The following is an 11,175-nucleotide window of genomic DNA, read 5'->3' as shown; positions in this document are numbered from 1 at the left end:
TTTTGTGGTGTAACTGATAAGGCAAGTTAATCACTAGATAGAAATTGGTTGGAAAATAGATTTAAATGGCAGAGCAGTATAACTTGCCTTATTTGGCTGCTACTGGCAACGCAACAGAAGTAGCACTCCTGAGATGGAGAAGAGATGTTTATAGCAGGGAAAAAAAAAAAACAGAGACAGACATGCTGAGGTCTCTTTATCTGATAACTTTGTGGTAATTGCCTTTCATGCCCTGTGGCATGGAGGATGCACTAATTTGGCATTCACTGAGTACAGCAAAGAAGCGTAATGCAAACAAAGAAGACTCAAACTCTACCACTTTACCTTACTAAATTACCAAGGCACAGCAGTGTTGGCATCATCACAACGTCTGAGGTAGACATTTCTATGGACCGAAATCATTCCCTTCCTAGAGTCCAGTCTCATTTCCATCAGTGTACTGGACTGACTTCACCAGTTCTTTCTGAGTAGCTCCGCTGCGAGTCTGGCTTTACTTGCTGGCTAAGATTTTGCCCTTGGTTTGAAACCCATTTCTTCCTCTTGTTCAACTGTCTGCTGGCATCTCCTATACTGGAGGCAGGGATCCTTCAAAACCTGTTTCTACCAAAACCAATGTGAATTTTTCATCTGATTTTACTGGGTTTACTGGGTTTAGAACTTGTCTTTGTTACCCCTTCCTTTCTCTTCATCAACTACTCCATGGAAGCAGTTATCAATATCACTGAGCACAGCTCAGTTCCCAGACACCTTCTTCTGTCAAATAGGGTTTTTTTAATATTCTTAATTTACATTTTGGGGTTTTCTCCTGCACGTTTTATACTGGCAGTGTCTCACTTCTTAAAAACCACATACAGCTGAGAGTACATGCGTTCCTTCTTTCTCGTAATAGCTGACCCCAAAGAGAGCAAGCCTGTATTACTAACTGCAGGGAAGAAAGCACAACTCCATGCTCTACCTGACAGTGGTAGCTCCTCCACATCTGCTTTACAGTCACTCATTCAGCATTCAGAGTCATCAACTTCACGTAGTTTAATTGTGGGGAGAAGGGTACCAAGGACAACAAGAATGAAAGAAGAATGAACTAAGGCAGGCGTACACACATATACAAATGTGGCATATGCTCACTAATTTGTATTATTTGCTGTTCATAATCTGGTCACACCCCTGGTCCCCAGCCTCATTGTGAAAAATCTTATCAGTGTCCTGTTCCACATACACACAGGTCTTTCTCACAAAGATTAGGTGGCAAATTCCAGAGTGAGATTTTTGTTTTAATAAAAGACTGAGGCAATAATTAGTAATACACTGATCTGTTACATTCTTATGAATTTGCTAATAGAGGCTAGGATTCAGATCTACGGAAGGTAAAATCGCCATTTAATACACGTGTGCATTTCTGTAAGGGATGAGTTGTGTGCAGAGTGCTTAGTGGTTATTGTTAAAGCAAATCAAGTAAGATGCAACACACGCAAAGAGAAATGGCTGGAGACAAAGACAAAGTCCAAGGTCTATATGCCAGGTTTGCCTGTATGCCAGCTGCTCAGCAGCACAGGAGAGACAGTGACACAAACAAATACTTACCAGGTTTAATTTCTAGCAGCTTCAGCCTGGAATCCTCAGGGGGATGCAAACGCCTCTTTTTGCGCCAGCAACGTGCCGGGTATGTGTACAGCTGACCTGGGGCCAGGCCTGAAGATTAAAGGCAAAAAATAAATTTAATCACGTTTCAGTTTGTAAACCACAAGCACTGTCTCTAGCATCTTTGTTCTTCCCCTTCCAGCGTCTCCTTGTTGGAGGGTTCAATCCTGCAAATCATGGGGCAGAGCTACGAACTCAAGGCATCCAGTGCTCCTGAGGCTCCTCAGCACCTCTTGGGATCAGGCCTACAGAGAATCTCACTCAGACACTTCCCTCAGCTCTCTGAAACCAGAGCTGCATATAAATAATTTGTGATTTCTTCAGGGTAAATAGAATTTCAGACTCTCCTGGGTCACAGGGGTGATGCCTCCTCCATGGGCAGAGAAAGCCCCTTGGGAGAGAAGAGATGAAGTTCTGACATGCAAATCAGAAGGCTCTGATGCACAGAGCAGCTCAGGAAATCTGTGTCTTTCAAGTGGGAGCAAACCAAGATCCATGAGGTCTGGCTCTCTGGACTCTACACTTTTGCTTAAATTCTTGACTTTTGTTTGAGGACAGATTCCTCATTCTGGCTGTTACCTCCTCATGACAACATCCTGAATGAGGAAGGAGACAGAGCAGCAATGGTTGTATTACCGCATGCTCCACTGAATCGCATTTGGCACCGCTGGCTTCTGAGGTGCCCTGGTCCTTGTGAGACACCCTTTAGCCAAGCTATACTTTGCTCTTGTCTATTCAGAACACAGCAGGGCTTGGTGAATGCATCACTACCAGGGGCACAGAAGCACACTGCCAAGTGCTTCAAAGCATCCTCAACTGTTCCAGATAGTCCTGACACACAGAAATAGCCAGCAAGACACAGAAAAGTTGGAAGAATGTCATTCTCTCCACTGCTTCTCCTGCCCTCTCCGTCCACCAGTTCTGCTTTGGCTTTTCTGTCCTGCTGCTGTTAGTCTTGAAAGGGAGAGTGACTGCAGTTCCAGACTCGTTGCCCTTAGAAAACAAGTAAGACCACTAAAGAGAGAGCACATGAGTGGTGTTGCCAAACCTGAACCTACCAACAGTGAACAGTTGGACAACATCAAAGGGGTGCCATTAAAGCAGGACAGCTCAAGGGCACCAGGATGGCCCAAGAGTTCTCTCATCCCTTCTGAAGCACCCGGGAGAGTGTACCAGCCTGGGAGCAAAACTGGCTCACTGAACCAAGCAAGGATAATGAAAAATAACATCCTGTTCCTGGGGGCGGAGGGAGAGAGGAAAGACACAACAAAATTATTCACCTCAAGGGAATGGGCTAATCAAATTCTCCAAGTGCAACCTAAGCTCATGATTTGAAGTATTTCAGCTGTTGGGAATGCCAGTTCAGACCCCAGCCCTTTCCACATACTTCCAAGGCCTTGGTGCATAAATGGAGTGTGTCCAGCACACTGGCTGGGTATGGCCGAGCGATGGGAGCATTTGCAGAGATCCTGGCTGTTCCAGAACAGAGGACGCCACTGAACTGGGGATTTTCATGCCATTCTTTCATTGACGTGCTGCTTGCTGGGCATTAAGCCCACTCCAAAAAAGACACATTTCAGAGCGGGGCACTTGGGACTGGTTTAGGAATAAAAATGTGAATAACTAGCACTTTTACAGCGTTTGAATACACTTCTTCATGGCACTTTGCAAACATTCACCACTGCAAACAATTGCTATTATGATGAGGTGGATTGTGCCTGGCTCTGATGTGAGTCATTAAAGAGGCGGAGGCAAGAAGCCTCACCCTTTTGCAGTAGGTCCTGTGCAAGAACTTGCTCACAACATCGAAATGGCAGCTGCTACACCAAAGCAATAGGACAGAGAATCAGCCATCTAATGCACAGGCCTCCACAGAAGAGTCATTTGAACAAAATAAGCATCACAGCTTCAAGCATTTGTCTCAGACAAAGAAGAGCAAGGATCTACTGCAGTTTGGGGGGGAATATCTGTTAATGCGGGTTCAATTATCAAGCACTCTTACTTGAAAAAGTAATTCTGGATTCAGTCAGGACAGCGAAAGCCAACCACAAATGCTGAAACCTCAACAAGAAAGAAAGTAGGTATCCTTGAAAAGACAGAGGTGGGAAATCCTCTTCCCTAGAGGACCTACTGCCCACTTCAGGTGGCAGACGACTTAATAAGATCCAGCATCTATCTCTGCACCCCTCGAAGAGAGCTCCCCGTTCCTATCGACAACACCCTTGCTCATGAATACGCAGCTATCCAACAAACTTCAAACACACACCAGACCTTCACGTGATCCACACCCACCGAATGCTGCCTTCAGTTCTCCACTCTGACCCCCCCCATCCACCACCGTGCTGCAGCGTGGATCTTTGATTGTTTACACAAACGAGGGGCCACGAGGAAAGGGTCAGTTCTGAATGCTCTGAACCTGGCCCCTCCACAGCTGATCTTGTGGAACATACGGAAACAGCACATACAGAGGTGTTCCTGTCTTCAGTCCCGGCTTGGTTGTCTCTCCCTCTGGTGCCTTATAGGGCAACCAAAGAAGGTTCCAACCATTTGCTTATAGAGGAAATAGCAGAACCTGCAGTGAGTTATGTTGTTTATCTCATTAGTGTAGGAGAGTCATAACTCAAAGATAGTGTGAAAGGCTAGGGGGAGGAGGGGAAAAGGAGGAGGGAGTTATGTGCAGTATTGTGTGAAATTAACCCTGAACTGTTTATCGTAAGATGCAGTTTTCTGACTCGTTTAGCAAAGAGGAAAGCAAGAAACCAGGTTAATACACTGAGATCCTGACTCTCTGTTTTTCAAGGCCTTTGAAAGTGAAAAGAGGTCCTGGAACTTTGCCATTTATCATTATGTAGTTTTTCAGGTTAGGGATAGTAAATGGCACACAAACACACAAGACAGACACCGGGGTGGTTGGCAGAGAATTTTCAGAGCCCTTCAGTATGGGCATGAGCACATTGTAACCAGCCTGCAAACAGGCGTGTTAAAACTGTAGAGAGTTGCAGGGATGTTTTGACCCACCGTAACACCACAAGAAATAGATGGTGCAAAGACACCCAAGGGAGCTCTAAATGGGCTAATAAAAAATCAAGAAAGAGGAGAGCAAACATGGGGGAGGAGGACTGCTTCACTTTGTGCTGATTATTCTAATTCAAAACAACAAAGACATCAGATATGGTGGCAGATGCAGGAAGCTCGTTTTGCTTAAGACTCTCGTTGAAGACTGTTCCACCATTAGTCTCCACTGCAGACCTGCGGGAGAAATGCTACTGATCACCTTTTGCAGGGTCAGCTGCCACACAGTTCACTGCCAGACGTGATGAAAGAAAGATCTGCACAGTGAGTTTGCTCAAGGTATTCCAGAGACGTTATGGCAGAGAAAGGCAAAACACCAAGACCTCTTGGTTCCTCGTGTGACGACGTAATGCTGCTATGCCCATTTCTCCTGTAAGTGCTGAGATACTGATGAGAGTCACACAAAACGAGCTATGCCCATCTTTGTAGCAGATACTCTTGCCAGAATGTTACTTGTGGATACCGTGAATGCTTCTAACTGTTCAAAAGGATAAAAATAGCAGCACCTTACGCATAACCAGATGCTACAGGAACAGAAATTCCTTGGGTAAAAGGATTAGCAAAAAGATAAAAAAAGAAAGCTAGTTTTGCCGAAGCATAATCTCTTCAGAATGGGGAATTTTAGCTGAAACAAAAACGTAACTGTGGTCATGAAGCAACCTACAAGGGAAGGGTTAGCCCAGGACCTCAGACAACTCCCAGCTTGTAAACCACATTCAGCAGTCCCAGATTACCCCAGTAGTTTTGACAGTTAAAACATTCTCAGGGTATTTTTAACACTGGTAAAACACCTGTTGTCTCCCGCACCAGAAGTGGCTGCATTTTACCGTCAAAAGAGTTTTCTGATAGTACTGCAGGGCAGTACTGAATCTACTTTGGCTATTTCAGGAACACGAGCAGTGTAAAGATCTTTCCCTCAGTATATCCTAGGAAAGGGAGAGGGAAGGAGTCAGCTAAGCACTCCTCAGAAGTGGCAACTGCTTTCTTAGCCCCAAGAGGGGAGGGTAATATCATGTATATTCCTCCAACTATACCACCTGCAAACTGGGCAGTGGAGGAGATAAGGGGGGGGGTTGGTTAAATTGTGATTTATAGGAACTGGCATGTGCATATCTGCATGTGTGTGCATGCCATGCTTCCAGTGCCCATGCACCCTAGCCCCCTTCCTGCCTGGATTCTCTGGTCTGCACTGAAAAAAACAAGACAAAGAGAAACCCATTTTGCTGCTGTCAAAAAATCTGTTCCCTGAGCTAATCATGGGTCAGATACTAAGCCATACTCTAGCAAAATTCCCCCTGGGGTTCAGGGGGACTTCTGTCTGAGTAACATCATCTCCAGTCCTTGAACTGGTGACCATCTTTTGCCTTTCAAACAAGGATTTCAGATGGATTTTCTCTAACAAACGAAAGACTGACCATAGTCTACAAAAATAACAGTGCTCTTTTCCCTCGAGTTTCACTGAGCTTTGGAACAGGCATTAGCTAAAGCTCTTTTAAGGACAAATACCAACTTCTTTCTGTACCTGAAGAAACTGCAGCTCCAGTACTGATACCCAAGTAACTTGTTCAAACAGAACCAGGAGTTAGAGGTATATTTCTAACCATCAGAACAATATTCATTCCAATAACTGGAGTCTCCCATATTTTACCTCGGCTTTATATCCTTCCCGATATAATTCCTTATTTTCAGCATTCTTCTGAGAAACTCCCACCTCCACTTCTCCTCCCTGAAGATAATCCCAGTTCTGCTTAGAGCAGAGCATTGTGTCTTCTGCCACCGAGTGGGATCAGTAGCATTAGAAGAGCTACAATGATGTGGCCTTACAAAGTACCATGTCAGGCACTTCTTCGGGTAGAGAGAGAATAATTAGGATGAGCTCTCTGCAGTTACCAAAGGAAATCCCCTGCAGGCACAGAGGTTTAGGCAGCTTCTTTTCTGTGTGGCCTATAGCAGGTTTGAGCTCCTATTAATTAAATCCCATGAGGGCTCAGCGGCCAGCCCTCCATACGTGCATGTGCATACGTAGACACAACACTACCGACCTGGTCCCCTGTGCCTCTTCTCCATCCAGATGTAGCAGTTGTTCTGAGCTACCCCAGTTTGCGAATCCAGGAAGGGAAGGCGGACGCTTCGCTCAGCGCACAGCCGAGAGTTGTAGCTGCGACAGTGCTCAATTGCTTCTTTGTAGAACTGGTCCCCGAGCCTGCCAAAAGAGACAGGGCAGAGGGTGAGAAAGATTGCACACCCCCCTCAAACAAGAGCAGGAAGAAGGGGGCATAAGGTTGGTTTAAACTTGGACAAGCAAAAAAACTTTCCCTGAACGCATGCAAAGCTTGCTGACACGAGGCCCTGCTGAAGCAGATCATGCAGAAAGTGCCCTCTAAAAATCAGGCTCTCAGGAGCTGGACACAGCTCTTTTCAGCAGTGGCATAGCTACTGAATGAGCAAATGATGCAACCACACTGGCCCATGACCCTGGGTCAGGCAACACAAACACCATGGGGAACTCATTCCATTGTTTCTCTTCCCCCTGTAGTTTTTCCAGCCAATTCAGCAAACTGGTCATTTCAATCCTATATTACAGCAAGTCCTGCAGTGTATTTTGAGCAACCAGAGAGGCAGTCAAGTTTAGAAGAAGCTCCACTCCAGCATTTCTGGTGTCAGAGAGCCTGTAAGAGCAAAGGATGTACTCCTCACATTGCATGCTTCTGAGGCATGCAAACACATCCCTTCACACCTAGGGACATGTCTGCAACGGTCAGACTAGATATTTTGTCATAACCCTTCCAGAGTTTTCCCACAGTCAAGCCTGAGGCACCAACAGCAGCAGGCTACAGCAGCGACCAGTTAAGATGCAGCATGGCAAGTGCTGCTTTCCTATGGAGCCCAGTGGGAGGAACAGTTCTAAAGACCATGTCACTTACTTAATAAATAACTATTTGTTCAAAAATTCTGCAGAATCTTCAGCTTCCCTTGAGAAAGGTTTAAAAACTCTGCCTGCTGGAGATTACCAAAATCCTCCCTCCATATTTTTCTAAACAGGGAAAAGCATCAAAGTAAAGCTACCCTGAGGACACAAAGCAGCTGTCATGCTGGAGCATTGCAAAGTAGGTGGGCCACAATGCTGAACCTCATTCTTGATCTACTGTCAAGGTGAAATTCAGTCATGACACGAATAGCTAGGAAAGCTACCCATTAGGGGCAAGTTCATTAGTGAATATGAGTGGAGTGATACACAGCATAACTTGCTCTGACTCTGATATTCATTAGTGTGCAAAAAGAGTACAGCATGCACAGCGAGGGAGCCGAAGGGATGCATGCACAGAGACAGAAAAGGCTCCCTTCCCTGTTCTATCAGTTGTTTTCCCCGCTATCCTCTTCCATAAGCACAATCGGCACTTTAAAAGTACACTCCTTTTGCGCACCCCTGAATGTCAAATCAGTGCAAATTGCTCTGGTTCACCATCTGTGTCTTTTTTTCAACTCGTACTTTTTAAGTCACTCCTCAGTTGCGCTTTCTAACTTCCACTGGAGCCAGACTCTTTCCTCCTGGGCTGTACTGGCCCAGTATCCTCTCACCAACGAGGGGTCAACAGCAGAGGCTCAGGGAAGAGCCCAGGAGCAGGGCAAATACAGGAGGAGGCACCTCTAGTTCCTCCTTCTCACTTCTGATGATCAGAACTTAACTTCCTCAAGTCTCAGGTTACCCAATGATCAGGATATTACTTTGAACAGACCCTGATGAATCTTTCTTCCCTGAATTTATGCAGCCAACTTTTCGATCTGCTTTCTCTTTTTCATGCCTAAAACATCATGGAGCGATGAGTTCCACAGCTGAAACACGATTCATGTGAAAAAAGCATTTCCTAATGCTTGCTTTAAACCATATCTCAATTATTTTCAATTACAAGTCCGTTAAGTCTCTCACAAGGCTTCCACAAGTTCATTTCTCTAATAAGCAGAGGGTATCCAGCATGCCGAGCCCCTGGCTGCGGAACGGGCGCCATGGCTGAACGCTGGAGCCCACTAGCCTCCTGCCGCCCTCTGCCACTCTGACTTCGGCCACCACCCTTCAGAGTGTCACCAAGGGAACGCAGGGGACAGTCCTCCCTGAGCAGGAATTGCACTCAGCAGTCAGCACACCCTTCAGCTACAGAGGCTTTCTAAGGGTCCGTCAGTGGCTTCACGCAGCAGCCAAGGTCTGTGTGAGCGGTGCCTCAGAGCCCTGTCCCCTCGGTCCTCCGCTGACCACCAGCTCCCGGGCAGCAGCCGGCGTGGGGATCTTTGGAGGGCAGCTGAAGGAGAGAGCTCTCCAGGCTGCAGGAGCGAGCAGAGGGCAGAGCTGTGGGCAGCGTGCGTTCAGCTGGGTCCCTCCGGACTCTGAATCCCCCGTCATGACCTCAAACCCCTTTTTCCATAAAAAGGCAAGGTGCGGGGAGGGAAGGGGAGCAGAGGAGAAAGGAAAAGATAAGCTGCACTGCTATACAAAGAATGTGACTAGGAAGAAATGAAAGCTTATTAAAAGCTGTAATTAAAGTTGTACACTTGTGTAATCAAAGTCAGTAACAAGGAGACTCCAGTTGATCAAAGATTAACAGCTCTTTCCACAAACACTTGAGCTTCCACAGAGCTATGTCAGAGCCCCCTGTATTAAGCCAGGGATGCTCACTAACTCCGAGGAGTTTACTGGAAGGAAGCCCACAGCTGTGTGACAACAAGCTGCAACCACTGCACAGGTTTTTAATGCTAAAAATTACTCCAGTCATTAGAATATGCGCACCACAAAATACCCGTATTAACACAAACAACACGTCTCAGCAACCCAGAGAGAGGATCTGATCTGGCTGGAGATGACCTCCCTTTCAATCTTCTTCTAAGACTGAAAATATATATAAATCGTAAAGTGTTAAATTTTTGGCTTTAAATGACACTGTCAAGTAGACTGTAAGATTAAGTTTCATAAGTTTTTTTTCAGAGGGAGAAAAGGGAGGTTGAGATCCTCACAGCAGAGAAGCTACCAAGTTAGTGGGTCAAACTCGCTCTTGACACAATCTTGTAGTCTGGCTGTTTCATTAGATTTATTTTAAAGATTTCAAATATGCATCTTTTGCCTTAAAGAAAAATAATAATTCAAGAGAAGTATTTAGTCGCCTCCATACTGGCCTTGGCTCCACTACAGTAGGTATGGTCAAAAACCCTGGCCCCTAAGTAAAGGGAAAGGTATTCAGATACTGGGACTATGAGGACTTGCCCTGACTTTAATTCTATATGGATTTTTTAAAAAGTGACAAATAAGCATATACAGGAAAGAAAAGAAACAATATGTCGTTTATGACATTCATATTTCAGTGGCAAACAGCTTCCCTGCAATTACTTTTGGGTGGTTGGTCATTTTGTGTTACCATTAGTCTTCAGTGGAGCGACTCTGACTTGTTTCCAAATTTCAGTTGGTGTTTTTTAAGGAACTTTAAACTTTGAGATTATTTTTTTCTTTGTTTTCAGTGCTGCATACCTAAGCACAATGTATTTTATCTTCTGCAAGAAAATCAGAAAGTATTACAACAATTGGGGCAGAAAAGGGAAAGTACAGTCCTATCGTGCTCATCACTGTGGAGTCATGGAGGTGGGACAAATCTCAGCCCCTTCCCCAGAGGTTTGCCATGGAGCTGGAGAACAGGCGAGGGCAGGAACAAGACTGGAGAATACACGAGCTCAAATGAAACTAAAACAGATCGGCTGCATTTGAGCAAGTGACACAGACAAAGGAAAAAAAAAACAGACAGCATTAATAGTAAAAACTGTATTGCATGTCAGAAAGATTAATTATCTGATGTTACATGCTCCATAGTTTTCCCAAGCCGTGTTGCTATGGAAGACTTACACTTCACCTCCTGAAAAACTATCTGTAAAAACTATGGGGAATTTCTGCATTATTTTTATGAAAAGTATGTATGAGTCAGTGCTGTGCTGTGACTGACTGCAAGGGTCGACTCTTCCCTTCGGACATGGGAGTGAAAGGTCACTCAGACTTGTCTAGATTGATATTAATGACACAAAATCATCTGCATATGCGCAGATGTCAAAGACGCTGGGGGAAGAAAAAAAAATTCAAGGGAGCAGACATGAACAACCTCTGGCCAAGGAAGGCAAATCCTACTGAAAGCAGCAGCACAACTGGAAATACAGAATGAAGTTTTCAGAACACTGCGAAGAGCACACAGCCCCTCGGTGCAGGGCCACAGGTGAAATCCCAGACGCTCGGGGACAGGCGGGTGGTGACACTGCTGGCACATTCACAGGCTTCGCATTCCCATTTCAGCCCGAGGACACTAAAATAACCCAGTTCTGGCTGCCTAATAAAAGCTCCCTGGCTTGGAAAAGCTACGCTATTACAACCTTCTGCAGGGCTGCATAGGAGGGCTAGGTGTCTAGTAGGAGTTTGGGGCTCTTTTTTTGGTGAAAAAG

General features: G+C 45.4%; 1 protein-coding gene across 1 annotated transcript; it reads right to left on the bottom strand.

The window, feature by feature from the left end:
- Nucleotides 1-1,581: 1,581 nt before the first annotated feature.
- Nucleotides 1,582-6,913, bottom strand: LOC104275392 (zinc finger protein DPF3-like; the record flags this gene model as incomplete). Its single annotated transcript, XM_009871327.1, has 2 exons — nucleotides 1,582-1,689; nucleotides 6,753-6,913. Coding segments are annotated over 2 exons (269 nt in total), but the record flags the coding sequence as incomplete, so codon positions are not given.
- Nucleotides 6,914-11,175: the final 4,262 nt, after the last annotated feature.

The sequence above is a fragment of the Apaloderma vittatum genome, unplaced genomic scaffold (genome assembly GCF_000703405.1).
Source record: "Apaloderma vittatum isolate BGI_N311 unplaced genomic scaffold, ASM70340v1 scaffold9616, whole genome shotgun sequence".
In the NCBI taxonomy this organism is placed as follows: domain Eukaryota; kingdom Metazoa; phylum Chordata; class Aves; order Trogoniformes; family Trogonidae; genus Apaloderma; species Apaloderma vittatum.
Note: the sequence above shows the minus strand (reverse complement) of the source record. Positions and strands in the feature narration are given on the sequence as shown.